This window comes from Manis javanica, chromosome 1 (genome assembly GCF_040802235.1).
Source record: "Manis javanica isolate MJ-LG chromosome 1, MJ_LKY, whole genome shotgun sequence".
NCBI classification, from domain to species: Eukaryota; Metazoa; Chordata; class Mammalia; order Pholidota; family Manidae; genus Manis; species Manis javanica.
The window spans coordinates 28,397,969-28,416,799 of NC_133156.1; the positions used below are offsets into that span (position 1 = coordinate 28,397,969).

General features: G+C 46.7%; 1 protein-coding gene and 1 long non-coding RNA gene across 7 annotated transcripts in view; one reads left to right on the forward strand and one right to left on the reverse strand.

The window, feature by feature from the left end:
* Positions 1-8,152, reverse strand: part of PPARGC1B (PPARG coactivator 1 beta) — a 122,088-nt gene extending 113,936 nt beyond the window's left edge. For 3 of the 6 annotated variants that reach the window (XM_073230791.1, XM_073230813.1, XM_073230823.1), the window contains exon 1: positions 6,971-8,152. In XM_073230791.1, the coding sequence (XP_073086892.1) occupies positions 6,971-7,048 (78 nt within the window). In that variant the 5' untranslated portion in view covers positions 7,049-8,152. The remainder of the gene's footprint in view (positions 1-6,970) is intronic. The other 3 variants (XM_073230802.1, XM_073230814.1, XM_036994069.2) reach the window with 2 other exon arrangements.
* LOC118967564 (uncharacterized) lies at positions 4,202-6,977 on the forward strand. The gene is made up of 3 exons (XR_012128925.1): positions 4,202-5,061; positions 5,158-5,296; positions 6,189-6,977. It is a non-coding gene; the product is annotated as an uncharacterized lncRNA (long non-coding RNA).
* Positions 8,153-18,831: the final 10,679 nt, after the last annotated feature.

The following is an 18,831-nucleotide window of genomic DNA, read 5'->3' on the forward strand; positions in this document are numbered from 1 at the left end:
TCATTTCTAAAGTGGGGAAAACAGAACCAACCTTGTAGTTATGGGGAGAAGCCCGTACAAGAGTACTCTCAAGTCTCTTCGCAGATACACTGAAGCCATCACGGATGACATGATGTGGTATGTGGTGGATGAACAAGAGTGGCTGTGGGTCCAGGACAGCTTGGGCTGGGTGACAGGGGCATGGGGATTGACTGTACCATCTGCCACTGGCTCCTTCCGCATTATATTTGACATTTTCCATAGTAAAATGTTTAAAATACGAAGTTCTTTTCAGAGAACCTGACACCTAATCACATAGATACTGCTCAAAAACTCATCTACTTAATGGGTAATAACCACAATGCAGGCTCAGGATAAAAGTACTATTTCTTGCCTTCCCAGAGCTGTCAGCCTGGTTGTGGAGACACACAGATGCCAGAGGACAGCATGCAGTACCCTCCACGTCAGTGGTGGATGCAGTTTGCTTAAAGGACTTTCCAGAGAGGACAGGTACAAACATGGGCTTGACATGCAGGCAGGCTATGAATCCATGAAAATGGTGGGGCCGGAGTACGGGGAGCATACTCCAAGTCACTCCACAGCATTTCTTTTTCTCAGGAACACAGGGACTGAAGACACAGAATGAGAAGCAGTGGCTGCCCCGAAGAGGCTCACAGGTTAGCGTACTGGTTTCTGTGAGGATTCTGAAGACTACTGTGTTTAAGGCACTTGTGAGAAAAAGTGGTGAATGAAGCATACAAAAATGCTTGCCCTGGTGAAGCTTAACCATCTGGAGTGATTTTCTAAATGATAATACTTAGTGTGACCTATATTAGAAAAGATGTTATCTATTATTTGGTGATTATATGCCATGCGTTGTGTTCAGTGCTTTAAATCCACTTTGTCATTTGATTTTCATTGACTCCTTGCAACAACTTTATAAGGGAAGTACTATTTATCATTATCTTTACGCATGAGAAAATGGAAGAAGCTCAGAGTTTATGTGACCCACCAAAGGTCTCAGAGCCAGCAAACAGCAAACCAGGACTCAGCCCCAAGGAGGCTGACTTCAAAGTGAGTGTCCACTGCTACACTGGGGCAGAGCAGCTGTGGCCTGGAAAGAAGGCGCTATCGAAACAATGGCATGGGAGCTGGGTCTTGTGGGGTAAGTAATGGAAACGGTGGAAACGAAGACAGAATAGACAGAAAACAATGGCATGAGGCAGCTGCTCCCAGAAAGAAGACTCACAACTTATTCTGGGGTGCAACAGGGTCCTCCCCAAGGGAGAGCAGACAACTCAGGAAAACGCCAGGGGCCTAACTCTCCAACTTCAAGTACATAAATGGCTCTTACATATCAGGTTAAACTTTAGGTTTTAATTTAGAAGTACCAGGGAGCACAGGTGATGCATGAGCGAGGGCGTAACAGAAGACGCGCACTCTTGTAAGGGCAGGAACTGGTCATGAACGGACAGGGCCCTAGACCTGAAGAGGACAGCAGTCCCCAAAAGCGATGCAATCCAATTGGTTCTGTACCAGCGGATGGTCAACAGGATGGACTGAGGCACTCGATTACCCTGGAGGAAGAGAGCCTGGAAATGACCCTGCTTATTCTCTCCCATGTGACTTTACTTGGGTCCCCTTTACCTTCACACACCAATAATTGTTTCCCTTTATTGCATAAAGAAGATTACATGGACAGGAGTTCTCACTGTATTTGATCCTGCCCTTCTCAAGTGCTTCAGAAAGAAGAACTCAGTTTTGTGAGCAGCAAGTTGCTGCTCATTTTAAGTATATTATTTAATTCTCAACCCTGAGACTTAGGACCTACTACCCCCATTTCACAGATTGAGAAACTGAGGCCTAGAGAAGCAGAGGGCTTTATGAGTCTTTCTTCTCTCTATACAATGGGCTTTCATTTACTCAAGGCACTAAAACACAATGATGAAACAGAAACAGAGAGTAGCCCTGTCTGCAGAGCTTGGGGTCAAAGCAGTCGGGGAAGCTTGCCCACTGATCCTGGCTCTCCCACCAACTACAAGCTTGTGCAGAGAAGCTGTCTTCAACAAGTCGGTGAATTCTCTGAAGGTGTAAAATCCTCATCTGTATGACGGGAATAACAACAGCACCTACACTTAGAATCTTTATGAGAATGACACATAAGAATGTGAATATAAACCTCAGCAGAATACGTGGCATACAGAGAATGTGCAATATATGTTATGAAAACGATGGAAGGAGGAGATAGCCGCTGGCACTGCAAGGCTCCTATTATGACCTCACTTCCAAGCCCCAAGACCCCATCTGCAAGGCTGCCTCTGACTCAAACCAGTACTCCCTGTATTATTCCACAGACAAGGAAAAGAGTGACTCATCCTGGCAATCGTGGAGCTTCTGGCTGGCCTGCACCAGCTGGGGAGAGAAGAGCCCCAAAGTGAAGGGGAAATAGGTGCCCCGGGGGCCCGGATGCTGGGCCACTGCCTCCTGGGTTTCATAGGCATCCTGACCATTAGCACCAGACAACAGGCCCTAGTAAAGACAAGCCCAGGCTCCTGGTAAACAACCAAGCAAACATGTCCCCTTCTGAGTTCAGGTGAACTTACTGCCCTGGTCTTGCACAGATGAAGGGTGGGAAAATGCACCCAGCCAAGGCTACCCTTTGACCTGCCCCTACGGTGGTTAGAGTTCTGGCTTGGAAAGAAGTTAGCTCCAGCTTCAGGGGCTACAGAGGCAGCAGCTTTCCAGAATCAGCAAGTGAACACTAGGACTTCAAGCCATTTTCCCAGTTCTCAAGGTGGCAAAGGCCCCTTCCAGGTGCTCACATCCAGTTTTAGAACAATGAGGGAATAGGATACCAATTGAAAAATGGGCCAAGTTCACAAACATGACATCTCACAGAACAGAACCACAAATGGCCCATAATCATATGGGGAAAAGGTTCAGCATCACCAGTAATCAAAGAAATGCACATTAAAACAATAAGAGTGATAGAATTTATTGATGAACAGACTGAAAAATGAAAAACAATTAAAATACCAAGAGGCATCTGGGTATGGGAAGCCAGGCATTCCCACACAATGCTGGTGTGTAAATTAGCACAATCTTTCTAGAAGGCAATCCAGAAATGCTTTTACCAAGTGCCTGCATAGTTATTTTGACAGAGTAATTTCACTTCTCGGCATTTAAATGAAGGAAAGAAGACATATGCAAAAATATTTATTTCAGCTTACAGTTAAAAAAAGTTATAAACAACTTAAGCAACTAACAATGAAGGACTGATTAAGTACATTTTGGTTCAACCCTCAATGAAATACTACATAACCATTCAGATATTAAGATACTGAGCAGCATGTTTACTGATGTGGAAAGGCAGTCATAGCACACTGTTTAGAAGGCAAAAAAAGCAAGTTACAGTAGTGTGACTTCAAGTTACAATTAGTATATAAAAAATGACTCCTTTTGTACAAAAGGTATAATCAATAGGAACCAACAGGAAAAAAAAAGTCTGGAAATATATATAAAAAGTAACTGGTTATCTTTGGGTAAGATTACTTATTTTCAATCTTTTTCTTTATGTTTTGCCAGTATTTTCTAACAGCTCTATAATTAAATATTTTTAAATAAGGGTTTGGGTTTTAGACCACATGACTTGTAAATTCCTGCCAACTCTATAATGCTTTGGTATCTATCACTGATGTCCCCCCCCCCCCCCCCCGCAGCTTCAAACAACCCGTACTCAGTGTGGGCCTACCATGCGGCCTCTGGAGCCTAAGTCACCGCCCCCAGCTGAAGCCCTCGACATTCCACTCTCCCAGTACTTGCTGCCCAGCTGTCTCCCTGTCCAGCCTAGGGAGCTTCCCCTGTCTATAATCTTGTGCCTAGCCAAGAGCTGAGCAAAGGAACTCAGCATGGTGACAGGTGCCATGGGGGCACGAGATGGAAGGCCCAACTCTAGTTCCAGAATCTTACTGGGACACAGAACTCACACACAAAGGGCTTAGTTGTATAACACAGACTATGAAAACCAAAGGAGAAAGCAGGGCAAGCTGGGCTACGAAGGCCTGCTAGAGCAGGTGGCCACTCACTGCAGGCAAGAGACACAGCTTGGACAAAGGTGAAGCCAACCCAGAGTTCTTTGGGATGCATGCCCCAAACCTTTCCAAGAAACTTTCACAATCCTTGGTCTGCTGAATTTTTGAACTTTGGCCCGAATGGGTAAAAGTTAAGTCTTCTAAACACAAGTCTTGCCTCTATCTTCCCTCTATCTCTGGATTAGCCAACAGACAGCAATCTTTTGGATCATGACAATAAATTACCTTTTTATTCACTTTCCCCAAGCCTTCCAAAGGAGGAGATGGAGGAGGGGAAGGGAGAGAGGGGGTGAGTCTGGAGGAGGAGGGGGAGTCGCAAGAACACTCAGACATCTCACAGGCAAACAGTGCTCACCCCCACTACACCTCACCGTAGGCTTCTCTTGCCAGCACCACCACCAGCCCCATTTGACAGATGGAGGACAGGAGGCTCCGAGAGTTAAAAATGGCTTGCTCTGGGGTCACCCAGCCAGAGGGTGGGGAAGGCGACTCCACTCAGGCCTTCTGACTCCAAGTCCAGTGCTATTTCGAGGTGACACACAGGACCTGGAGTCAGGAGCCCTGGGTAGCTCTGTCACCCGCTGGCTGCGTGGTCCTGCCCAAGCCGCTCACCCCTCGCAGTCTCTATCCCCAGCTGTAAAATGAGGAGGCACGCGATGGCCCGCCCAGGTCCTCTTCCGGCCGGGCTCTCTGAGCCTTCTAGGGGCGTCTGCAAAGCTCCCCCTATCAATTACATTTCCCAAGTTGGGCCGGCAAAGATCACCAGAAAGAGCCTCAGACTGTCACGTGGTTAAATAAAAAAAGCAAACGTCCCAGATTAACTTTCACTGCACTGCTCCAGCTGACACCTGATTACCCAATTTTCTAGTCTCTTTGGGTGAAATATTCTTGCTGGGTAGGCCCGCCGGGCGGCTAAATGGGCAAATAATTATTGGAGAGTTTTGAAGATGGAGTTAAAATCTGGGGTCGCTTTCCGAAGGGATAGTTCTTGGTATGGGTCCCTTAACAAGTCTCCAGCTATTTCAGGCCTCCCTCGTCTTAGCCGAGTTTTGGAGATACCCCCAGGTAAGTGACAGAACTTTCCTAGGGGCAATTCGGCCCCGCCCGCATCCGAAGCGCCGAGCCCCAGGCTGGAGGTGGGACCGGCCTTCAGAACAAACACGGGCTCCGAGCTGGGGACGGCGCCCGGTGACCGCCGCGGGAGCTCCACTGCAGTTTCGTAAGAGGTAAAAAGGTGCGCGCCCAGCGCGCGCGGCGTACACACACACACACACACACACACACACGAGCGCGCAGACCGCGTATCACACACACTACCTCACACACACACACGGCCTTGAGAAGAAAAGAGATCACGCGCCACCAAACTCCTTCCGCCCCAGCCCCAAACCCACCCCAAGCACGCCTGCCACCGACCACGCGGCCCCGCGACTCCCTGACGCAAGGACGTCTGCAGCCGGCAAGGGGCCGGCCTTCTCCCGCGCGCGGCGGGCTTCCTCTCCGCAACACCCCGCCACGCCGCGCGGTCCCAGCAGCCAGCCGGGAGTAGCCGCCCGGCGCTGTCTCCGCTGCTGCGTCCCCTCCAAGTCGCGTCTCACCGCAAAGTCAGCTTGCAAACCTCTCCCCGCCCACCCAGTCCCATGACAGCTGCTGCCGCCCAAAGACAGGCCGATTATAACAAGAAGCAAAGTTTCCCTCTCTCCCCTCCCACCTCCCGCCCTCCCCATCCCGCTCCCCCTCCCTTCCAGTGTTATGCAAAATGAGCCGGCACCGGCGTTCCTACTCCAGGTACCAAAGCAGCCCCTGCGAGTCGCGCCCGGTTCCGCACGGCGGCCCCTCTCCGCGCCCAGGGGTGCGCCCGCATCCGGGGTCTCATTCTTGGCTCCGCTGCATCCCCATCCTCCCGGCTACCCGCAGCTGGGCGCCCGGAGAAAAAGCCTTAAGTATGGGGCCAAACTTTATTCTTGCAACAGGCTTGGGATAGGAAAAACCAGAGAAGGGGGTGGGGGGCGCGCACGACTAGCGCAGGCATTTTCGCCGGCTGCCTGCCCCGGCAGTACTCCTAGTTCCCGTCTCCGAGTCACCAGTTTTCTCTCTCTCCCCACTCCACCGCAACAGAGCACCCACTCCTGTCACGCGCGGGTCGCCGGAGGGGCTCCCAGGGAGCAGCCAGAGCCCGGAACGCCGCCTCGCCTTCCCTTCCCCCAGCATCGCCGAGCGTGCACCGGGGCCGCACGCCGCGGGGGGACCCAGGGGCCCCCAAACAGTCCTACCGCCGTCATCCTGCCCACCTTTCCCCCCCGGGGGGGTCCAGGAAGGTGTTATCCCCGCCAGCACGTCCACGTGCCCCGCAGACCCCTATGTCCATCCACAGCAGGCAACTGGCAGGAAACTCTGCTCTGCGGGCGCCAGTGATGAGCCGCGGGGGGCCAGAAGCAGCACGCGGGGTACCGGAGACTGGAGCACTAGGGGACTCTGGGGTAGGGGGCAGGCGCCTGTGCCGGGGCCCCAAGTCCACGTGAAAGTACGGCAGCAAGTGCCGGGAGTCTGAGGGCGCGCCTCCAGCACCCAGAGCCAGCCTGAGGGTCCCCTCGCAGCTTGGCGCCGCTCCACCTCCCCAAGAAAGCGCGATACACACCAGCTCCGTCGGCGGGGGAGCGGATTCCAAGAGACCAAAGCGAGACCCTCTCCAGCGGCAGAGGCGTCCCCAACGTTCCGGCATGCTCTGGGGGGGCCTATAGCTCCCTGCCTCCGTGACGGAGCGCATCGCAGGGCGCATGGAAGAGGTACTCTGCAGCCCCCAATGCGCCCACTGCTGCCTCCCGGCCTCCGCGGCTGAGGCAGCAACCCCTGCAGCTCAGCACCTCTGGCCCCGGGCCCGCCGCCCCTGCTAGCCGTACCTGCGTGTCCGCGAGATAGTTGAGGAAAAAGGAGGAAAGCTCTTCGTCCAGCAGCGCGCCGCAGTCATTCCCCGCCATCTTCCAGCCGCGGCTGCAGCGTGCGGCGGAGTCAGCGCGGAGCCGGCCGGGGGAGGAAGCGAGCAAGCAGCCGGGGGAGGCGGGAGGAGGGAGCGAGGCTGGCGGGAGGCGGAGGGCGGAGCTCCAGCCCGGGCTGCCGCAGGGCCGCTGGCTGCGGAGGCGGGGCTGCGCGGTGCCTGCGCAGGCCGGGGGTCGCGCCCCCGCTTCCCTGCGTTACGTCTGGCACCGCGATCCTTACCTGCAGCCCCTAGCTCGGAGAAAAGCGCCCGCAGCTGGGTGACGATGCCCCAGCCGGCAGCCGGATGCCTGCGCAGCAATGCGGGCAGCCCCCTGCTCCTGCCAGAGCGAATCACGTTGCGTTAGCGCTGGGCGGGTCCTTCGAGACAACCTGCTACGGCACAGCTGGGGAAACTGAGTCCCAGGAAGGCTGAAGACCTTCCGTAGCAGGAATTACAGATCCCAGGTCTGACTGCCCTTCTTGAGTTTCTCAACCAGGGCTTCAAGGACAGAAACTGAGGGATACCATAGTTCTGAAGTGGAGAAATCAGGGAAGGTTCCTCGGAGGGGGTTGCATTTTAATCTTTTCCTTGAAAGATGCGTTGATCCATGTTCCATTAAGTTTGACCACCTCCTTCTCTCTCAAGCCTCCCTTCACTCCACTGTTCCCCCACCCCACAAAAAAACAAAACAAAAAAAATACAGAAACAAAAAATGCCAATGAGTTCCCTTACCACAGCCCACAACCCTTTGGAGTGGCCAGGCTCTTGCTGGCTTCCCCTGGCCCACTGGGATGGGCCATCTCACGAGGGACCTCTACCCGCAGAACGCCACCCCCTGCCTACCAGTCACCTAGTAACCACATCTTCAGGGCTCCCCTCCCCACCGCCCTTCAGACTGTCAGCGCCCACCCTCTCCCCGGGCCCCCACCATCTTGGGCTCCATTGCCTTTCCTTTAAAACACTGGTCATAGTTCGCATTTTACATTTGTTTCAGTAAAGATTTGATCTTCATGAGTTAGAGTTACTAGACTCTAAGACCCATGAAAGCAAAGCTTGAATCTCCTTTTGCATTTGCTATGTCTCCTGTGCCTGGCACATAGTACTTAATAAATAATGTGTTACCTATAAAACCTGGGTGATTTTTGACCTACCCTCACTCCACCACCATCACACATCATATAGATGGGACTGCCTAGAGTCAAGAGTGCGCATACAGTGAGTGCCTCTATGCACCGGAACCAGGACTCAAGCCTCCCGACTCCAACCTTGAACTCTCGTCACCATGCCCTGCTGTTTGCCAGGCAGGTGAGGGCACTACCTGAATAAGGTATGAAGGCGGGAAGATTTAGGCCTGTTTTATTGGGCATGCCTACCCACCTCCCCACCCTCTCTCTACTCCAGGGATGCCCCACCCTGCCTGCCATGCAAGGGGTCCCTCAGAGCCACAGAGGGAAACAGGGAGAGTCCCTAGTACACCTGCTCAGACTTGAACACCAGAGCAAGAGCTTCCTTCTCCAGTCTGAGGTTCCCAGAACCGCAGGGCGTGATTTCACTCTTTGGGCTTTAGGCCAGAGTGCTTTTAAGGAACAATGAATTCCAACTGAGAGCCTACATCTAGCCTTGGAGCTCTAATCTGGGAGTCAGGAGCCCCAGGTTCTGGTCCAGCCCTGCTGCGTCTTGTCCCAGTATTGGGCAACTCAGGAAGTTAGAAGCATGGGCCCTGTAGTCAGATTGCCTGGACCCCTGCAAGTCAGTTAGTTTCAGGCTTCAGTTTCCTCATCTACACGGATGGGGATCAGAGAACTACTTACTTCATAGAGTTGTTATGATAATCAAAGAGATAATATATGTAAAGTGTTGGCACAGTGCCTGACTTCATGGGGAAAATGCTAAACTTTATGGTACTCTGTTGCCTTGTCTGTAAAAATGGGGATAAAATATATGCCCCTTGAAGGCGCTGGCCAGTAACACTGTCCCTTCCTCCTGCACTTGCAAACTGCTGGCTACAATGAACTACAGGAGATAAGAATTTGAATCCCGGTCCTCACTAGTTGTGTGCCCTTGATAATTTACTTAACCTCTCTGATCCTCAGTTTCCTCCACATAGAGATCTTGTGAGGATTACATGAAACAATACATGTACAATAAATTGCTTGGCCCTTTGCCTTGCAGGTAGGAAGTACATATCCTCACTCTTCTTCATCCCCTTCATTGCCAACATCATCAACAGTAGCACTAAGGACTTGAACTCTCCTAAGACCCCACCTTCCTGCTGCTTGCATGGACACCGGAGTCAGAGCCCTGTGGGACAGTTTCTAGAGATGCCCCTACCAGATCTAGCCTGCCCTCTGACCGGTGTTGTGCCCCTTTTAGGCCAGAGGCTAGCCATCTCCAGCCTTGGGCTTGCAGGGCTGCAGGATCACTCAGGACTCCCAGCGAAGGCCTCAACAGTGCTTGCCCAAAGGTTTTTGTCTTTACAACTTCAGTGTTGATAGAAAAATCCACAAATTGCCCAGCTTTGGGGACTTTCTTACTAATTACTGTGTCCTCAGAATGACTTCTGGCTGACAAGAAACTCAGGTGAGAAGACCACCCCACCCCACCTGAAATATCTAGCTTCTGTTTCAAAAGCATCTTATTCCAGGGACTCCCTCATCACAGGCCACTCAGAGTGTCAGCCTCATTGCACTCTCTAATCCAAGGAGGAATTTGAAGTTCTCCACTGATATTAGCCCTCAGGAAACCTAAGGTGCTAGATGATCTTGTGCAATTTCGTTCCCTCTCTGAGGCTGTTTCCTTATCTGTAAAATAAAAGAGCTAGTATAAGTGAACCTCTACTGAACCCTCCACCCCAGATATATAGCAATTTATAGGTATCAGCCAAAACTTAGCAGCTTTTCTGTACTGTGCATGTTGCATTTATATCTTCCCAGGTTCTTTCCACAACCCTGAGTAGTTGATGTTATCATGCCCATTTTATGACTCAGGAAACTAAAGCTTAAAAGGGGTTAAAGTGATTAGCCCAAGCTCAAGCAGTTACAGACACATCAGAGTCAAATCCAGATCTGTGCATGACCCAAACCACAGACCCTTGAAGGGAATTGAGAAAAACCTCACAGTATTTAACCACTCCCAAGAAGCTGGAATGGTAGCACATTTCTTATGTTACGACTTCCATATAAAAGGCAATAATAGTGCTAGACTTGGACTTCATGTGGCTCAACTCCTACCTTCTCTGCCTTTTTATTGGCCTTGCCTCTCCCAAGATTAGTGAAAGTTTGCCCTATGCACACCCTGGGCAAAACCCAGACTCCTTCAGGCTCCGTGGAAATGGCTCCAGCAAAATGAACCTATTTAACTTGAATATTATCTACTGACAAACGCTCAAAAGTAAAAACCTCAGCATTTTCTCCTTCCTAAGAATAGAAGAATGTTTTATTCAGACACGACAGCCATGGTTCTCAAACTCTGGAGGGTATGACAGTCACCAGGGCCTTGTTACCAGAGAAGACAAGTCAGTAGGTCTGCAGTGGGCCCAGGAGTCTTCATTTAATAGGCTCCCCTGGATGACTGTGCTGCAGGAAACACCCATCATTCAACTGATATTGAATGAGCACCTACTATGTGTCAGCCGCCACACATGGATAAATCAGTGAACACAACAGCTGCCATCCCTGCCCACATTCTATTCAGCATAACTGCTTAGTAAATGTTTGTTCAATGAGTGAAGGAGATAGGACGTGCATCTTGATAATCACTCAGGCTTCCTGCCAGCCACCTACAACTCTGTGGTTCTGACCCAGGCCAGGGATCCAGAAACAAACCTATTTCCACCTGTCCAGGGGCAGGAACTCAAGCTGAGAGGAGCTAAAAAGGTGTCTGCTTTTTATTGTTAAGTCTGACAGCCATCTCCACCTTCCATTCAATGAAGCATTTTAGAACTGCGGAGGGGCAGTGGACAGCATGTTATCCACTGCCTCACTGTGCAGATGGAAGAATGTGGCTGAGGTCACACAGCCCTTCAGCGGCAGAGCCAGGGCTAAAAGCCTTGGCGCAGGATACACAGGGTGCTACAAAATGCTCAGGCAACTTCCATGGGACACATCTCCTCAGGTCTGAGCACTTGGAAAGAGCACCCAGATGGTGTCATTCTAGGGTCTCAGAACTTGGAGGTGGGGAGCTTTGACACTGGGAAAGTCCATCCTGAACAAGGTATTTCTTAGTGTCAACCAATGTCCTATTCTTCCTGCAGGGTTAACCTATGAACTCACCAGCACTTCTGGGGATGCATTTAGATCACTTTCTCTTTCATTTGCTACAATGATTAAAGGGCTTCAAAATCAGCAGATGGGGGCACTCAACAGGCTGTTACTTCAGCTATTACTGTTTTTAGTTTTGCAAGGGCTGTTTTATGTTCACCCTCCTCAGCCTCATGAGTGACTGTGCACAAAGCATGGGAATGAAAAAGCAGGATGGGAAGAGAGATGTGCTTTTTCCCCAACTGCTCGCAGAACAAAAAGATCTTAGGATCTGATAGATGCTCATTTGATAGATGGAAAAACAAAGGCCCAAAGATGTGAGGTGGTTTGTTGTTGTTGTTTTTAGCAGAGATGTAAATGCTACCAGGTTATTTTATATCTAGATCTAGATAGACCAGAACAGCAATATATAAAGAAACAGTCACCTGACAGTAAAGGGCAACATAGTATGCCTATCTAATAAGGCAAGCAGATGGCAGGAATACCTGAGTACCTGTTCTTCATACTCTTGTCCCTTACTGGCTTTGGGACCTTGGCTGACCTAGAGTTTTGTGTTGGTCAAATTCATTTCAAAGGACTTTGAACTCTATATCATTATCCTAAATCATCAATAATGCTGCTCCTGGGACATTATCCTAAAGGTCTGATTCAAAAAATGGGAAAACTACAGCATGATGTTTATCTATACTTTGATTCAACAAATATTTTTAGAACCTTCTGGGTGCCAGGCACTGTACTACAGGCCACCAAGTGGGAGCCATGATACAGTCTTGGCTCTTACATAACTCATAGCTCCAATCTCCACAGGGACAGGGGAGAGAAAAATCAACATGCAATTTTCTAGAGTGTAATAAGTTCTTCAGTGAAGGAGGCATGCTGGAGGCTGGAAATGTTGGGTGAAGATCTTAGGGGAAAGGTGGGGTCCTGAGCCAAGACAATGGAAGTAGCAGGAGGGATGTGGAGGAGTGGACAGATTAAAGCTGTATTTTAAAGCAGAAATCAATAGGCTCTGGTCATAGGTAAGAAATGGTGGGAGAGTTATAGGGAAAGGACAAGACACCCAGTTTCTGGCTTCAGAGGATGATGGGTCTTAGAGGTGAGACAACTTGGGAGGAAGACTCCTGAATGGATATTCTGATGACTGTGGGATGTCCGAGAGGAGACCCATGTGGGGACAACACGAATGCCAAGCAAAACCTTGGCAATAACCTCAGCATGTAGTAAGACAGAGCAGTTTGATTCCCCCCTAGTTACAGATAGATCTAAGCTCACACATGTGCACAGAGAACTATGTCCACTCATGTTCACTGTAATATTGTTCATTATAGTAAAAACAGAGAGAGTCTAAAAAAATGAACCATGGTAAGGCCATAATGGAATGTTAGACAATAGAGAAAGTCAGTAATATCCACATGAATCCACAAAGGTAAATCACAAAAACAACAAATGAGATAAGCAAGCAGCCTAAGGATACATACAGTATTATGCCACTTATATAATATTTTAAAATATGCCAAATAACATGCCATAATGTTGGTTAATACCAATATATGAAGTAAAATCATATACATGGGACAGCAAAGACAGAGATCAATTTTAGTAAAGTGAGAGGAGATGGCTTCATGGGTGTGCAAACTATGCAATCACCCTGGCCCTGTACTTAAAAGGACGGGCTTGCTTGAATGCTCTGGTGTCACTGTCTTGAAATTTATAGTGATTTTTCAATAAAGGTCCCTGCATTTTCATTTTGCACTGGATCTCACAAGTTATGTAACTTCTTCTGGGTGATTAGCCTATGTTGTGCAGAAGAAACTTCCAACATATCTGTAATGGTTTTCTTGTTTAATCTCAAAAGTATTTTTAAAGTATCAGCATTTGTTAAATCTCTGTAGTGTATTGTTCCTTGTGCCTTTCTATATGTTTGAAATATTTTATAAGAACAATGAAGATCTCCTCAGGCAAGGGAAACAAAATACAACATGAACAAATGGGACTACATCATGCTAAAAAGCATTTGTACAGCAAAGGACACCATCAGCAGAACAAAAAGGCATCCTACAGTATGGGAGAATATATTCATAAATGACATATCCAACAAGGGGTTAACATCTAAAATATATAAAGGACTCACATGCCTCAACACCCAAAAAGCAAATAACCCTATTAAAAATGGGCAGAGAATATGAAGAGACATTTCTCCAAAGAAGAAATTCAGATGGCCAACAGGCACATGAAAAGATGTTTCACATCGCTAATTATCAGAGAAATGCAAATTAAAACCACAATGAGATATCACCTCACACCAGTTAGGATGGCCAACATAAAAAAAACTAGGAACAACAAATGCTGGTGAGGATGCGGAGAAAGGGGAATCCTCCCTACACTGATGGTGGCAATGTAAAGTAGTTAAACCATTGTGGAAAGCAGTATGGAGGTTCCTCAAAAAACTAAAAATAGAAATACCATTTGACCCAGGATTTCCACTCCTAGGAATTTATGCTAAGAATGTAGGATTCCAGTTTGAAAAAGACATATGCACCCCTATGTTTATTGCAGCACTATTTACAAATGCCAAGAAATGGAAGCAACCTAAGTGTCCATCAGTAGATGAATGAATAAAGAAGATGTAGTACATATACACATGAAATATTATTCAGCCATAAGAAGAAAACAAATCCTACCATTTGCAACAACATGGGTGGAGCTAGAGGGTATTACGCTAAGTGAAATAAGCCAGGCAGAGAAAGACAAGTACCAAATGATTTCACTCATATGTGGAGCATAAGAACAAAGCAAAAACTGAAGGAACTAAACAGCAGCAGACTCACAGAACCCAAGAATGGACTAACAGTTACCAAAGGGAAAGGGACTGGGGAGGATGGGTGGGAAGGGAGGGAGAAGGGGAACAAGGTGCATTACGATTAACACACATAACATGGCGGGGGGCATGGGGAGGGCAGTAAAGCACAGAGAAGACAAGTAGTGACTCTATAGCATCTTACTATGTTGATGGACAGTGACTGTAATGGGGTATGTGGTGGGGACTTGATAATTGGGAAAATCTAGTAACCACAATGTTGCTCGTGTGATTTTATATTAATGATACCAAAAAAAAGAAAGCTCTGGTGGAAGGGTCTGGAGAGCTGGAAGGAGAAGGTGATAGACTCCCACTGAGAATTTAAGAGCTGGGTGGGATGAAGAGACTTGGGGCTTGAAGTTTGGATGGTGACTCTAGCAAACAGGGATGCACAACGGGATGAATCCTGGGAGAAGGTGAGTTATCGTTACCATCTGAAGCCTCAGCTGGGGACACTCACTGCCAGTCCTTTAAGGAGATCACAGAGATTGAGACCCTGCCCCTGACACACACCCTTAGGAACTGTGCTGGGCACAGCTGAGGCTGGGAGCCCCAGCTAAGTTATGTCTCCTCAGTACTGTCCATGCCATGTTTTGGAAACAAGGTCAGAGAAACATTAATTGCTGTTAAATTTCATCTTGCTAAGCCAAGCCTATTTTCTCAGCCAGCTAGGTGGGCTTTGTTTTTTTAGGTTTTCCTTGTGGTTTACAAGTATTCTTCAAAAACAAAAAATAAAACTAAGCTAAAAAAAAAAACAAACCAATGAAGACGTAGTTATATGAAAGTTTATTTACATGATGAAATATTGTGAAGAAGGTGGAGGCCATATGGAAAATGTATGGGGAAACACCTATAACATTAAGTGAAACAAGATTATGAAAGCATTTACAAAATGATCATAGCCATATATATAAATGTTCACAGAAGTATATATGTTACAGTAACATAAGAAATATGAACAAATGAAACATTAGAATGGCAGAAATGATGTCTTTTAATGTTTTCATTTGTGCTATTACAATTTTGTTTTTACAATAAATAAAATTAAATGTAAGTTGCTATCTGTTTTCTATACTAAACTACAGCTTCTCTGATAAACTAGGTTGCTGGGTTCTAAATGTGTTATTTAAGTAACAGATACACATTGTAACAGGAACATTTTGGAGAATGGCTGGATGATGGAACTTTTGGCACCCTCTCTAAAATGAGTTCTGAACTGGGAATCAGGTTGGAGTCTCACTCTGGCACTGAACTCATATGTGGACAAATCTCTTCTCCACTCTGTGACTCAGATTCCCAGTCCACCCGCGACGGGCTTGGATTGGATCAGCTATCCCAAACATGCCTCGGATAGGCATCTCCCCCCGGGCCTCTGCCCTGACTGTGAGATGCTCTGATTTCCCCTCCCGTTTGCAAGCGAAATCATCTGGGCCATGAGCAGTTTGGCAGCAGAGGCAGTTGGAGTCAGGAAACTGAGAGGAGAATCCAGGTCAGTAGGCCACCCCAGGAACATATTATATGGGGTGCGATAGCCTTGGCTCCTCGAGCAGCCAGAACTACAGAGTCACAGAGAAAGGGCATGACAAGTTATAGAGCACACAGCATGACATCACAGGTGCAGCATGACATCATGGGCACAGCATGACATCATGGGCACAGCATCACGAGTGTGGCAGAGCATCATGAGCACAGCCTTGCCCTCTAGCTACCCTGAGAATACTGACAGACACCTCAGAGAAAAAACAAAAGCAGGTTAAAGGGGAATATTTCATTTCTTGTCAAAGCTGTTTATTATTTTTTCACTGTAAAATACTTTAAATTACACAAGTGACCCATAATCATTTTATCTTTGTATGAAAAATGAAAACAGTACAGAGAAAGAACAAGTTTCTGTGACAATTCCCACCCAATAACACTCCCTCCTGAGAGATGCCCACTGTTAGTATTTCATGAGTAGCTTTCTATTTTCCTTTATTTTACATACTCATGTACATAGAGAAACTCAAAGTTTTATTTGGGAGATTTTGTTTTTAATGAAAATAAAATGTACTGTAATTACTGTGCAGATGGAAGAATGTGGCTGAGGTCACACAGCCCTTCACTGTTTTGTGATTTCTTTCTTAATGTGTCTTGGAGGTCTTTCCATATAGGTACATATAGATTGTCTTATTTGTCTACATGGTGTCCTGCAGTGTGAGTGTGCCATAGACTTAATTTGTAACTGGTGGCCCATCATGATTCTAAACTTGTGCTCTCCAGGTGTTCTTGCAGTCCTGGTTGCATCACTGAAGGATATGCAAAGCTAGAGATAGAAAACAATGATAATGGATGAATTCCTTTATTCATTCAACCAACAAAAGCCTTTGGAATGCTCACTTTGGTATACTCTTCATCTTTTCATACACAACGAAGCCAGATCTATGTAAATGAATTTGGTAAATAATATTAATCATGTTGCTACATTGCTTGAAATTCATTCATCATTCCTTCATGAGCAACCTGCTTTGTGGCAGGCACTCTGCTAAGCTTTGTGGGACTATATTAGTTGTGAATGCTTTGGATTCAATGAATAGAAAACCCTACTCAAACCAGCCTTAACAAATAATGTATTGGCTTCCTTAATTAACACATTAAAAGGAGGAATGTTGCCAGGAAGATGCAGATGCTGACTTCTCAGCTCTGCTTTCCTCAGTATTGGCTTCATTGTGAGGCAGGTTCTCTCCTGATAAAGGCAAGCTGTATGCTCCAGCCTAAATCCAACCCTCTTCGGCAACCCCAACAGGAGGAACTGTCTCAGTTGTCCAGCAGAAGTCCACTCAATCAGCAAAAGTCAGATTTATTCTGACTGTATCATTTTGACTCATATGCCCATTGCCAGGGCTAATCTCTGCTCTGATTGACCAGTACTGTGTTAAGTGCTCACTAAATCAAGGAATCAAGCAGCTTCTTAATCAAGGATTTTTAATAAGCTACCCTGAATTTAAGTGGGAAAAACTGATTCTCTCTTTTCACTAACCTCTAACTGAAATTTAGCATTTCCCTCTGTTATGAATGTAGCAAACAAATCACAGTAGAATTAAAAGTACCTATTCCTTTGTCTCCAACATAAATCACATCCCAGTCATCACTGATATCTTTTTTATTTTCATTTTTTAAAATTAAGGTATCATTGATATACAATCTTATGAAGGTTTCACATGAGCAACATTGTGGTTTCAACATTTACCCATATTATCAAGTCCCCCCCCACACACCCCTTTGCAGTCACTGTTCATCAGTGTAGTATGATGCTATAGGGTCACTACTTGTCTTCTCTGTGTGTACTGCCTTCCCTGTGAACCACCTATATTGTGAGTGCTAAGTATATGCCCCTTAATCCCCTTCTCCCTCCCTCCCCACCCACCCACCCTCCACAACCCTCTCCTTTGGTAACCACTAGTCTCTTGTTGGAATCTGTGAGTCCGCTGCTATTTTGTTCCTTCGGTTTTGCTTCATTGTTATACTCTACAAATGAGGGAAATCATTTGGTACTTGTCTTTCTCTGCCTGGCTTATTTCACAGAGCATAATACCCTCTAGCTCCATCCATGTTGTTGCAAATGGTAGGATTTGTTTTCTTCTTATGGCTGAATAATATTCCATTGTGTATATGTACCACATCTTCTTTATCCATTCATCTACTGATGGACACTTAGGTTGCTTCCATATCTTGGTTATTGTAAATAATCATCACTGATATCTTAAAATATTTATTTTCATTAATATTTTAAAATTATGATAGTTATTAACCAACTAGACCTTGTCACCTAATGTATTAATGAAGAAGTATTTATGACAAGTATGCTTTTCTTATCATTTAGTAACTATTTCAATATAATTGATTTATTTGAAACCATATGTAGCTTGTATTATGCATTTAAAAACATCAATCTGAGGAGGGCTTCTACGGACTGCCAGAGGGGTCTGTGGCACAAAAAAAAGGCCTACATATAACATGGGGCGGGGTGCCGCTCCAAAGGGAAATAGGGTGCCTTTGCCATAGGAAAGGAAGAGGTACTGAGCAGAAACAACAGATGTCCACTACGAAGGCCACTACACAGTGATGAGACAGAAGTGAGCCTGCCTTCTAAGTCAGTTAGACTAGAAGGCGCCTGGAGATGCTGTGGGCCAGCTCCTTCATTTTATAGATAACAAACAGCTAAGACCCAAGAAGGGCGGGGACTTAACCAAGGTCACCTAGTAAGTGCCAATAGCAAGACCCAGTGAAAGCTCCCTGACTGTAGACCTGGTTATTTCACTCCAGCCTCTTTAGTGTGGGTGGGGAGGGTGTGGCTGAACCCCACACTCCTGAAGTTAAACAACAGTACACACAAGAAAGGAAAATTTATAGTGTTAAATGCCTATATTAAAATAGAAGATTGCAAATCAATAATCCAACCCTTGAACGTAAGGCAGTGGAAAATAAAGAACAAACTAAGCCTAAAGAAAGCAGAAGGAAGGAATTAACAAAGATTAGAGCAAGGATTAAGAAAATAAGACAATAGAAAAAAATCATCAAAACCAATAGTTGGTTATTTGAAAAGATCAACAAAATTGACAGAAGTCTAGCTAGATTGACCAGGACAGAAAATAAGAGATTCAAATTACTAGAAAAAGAATCAAAGAGAGG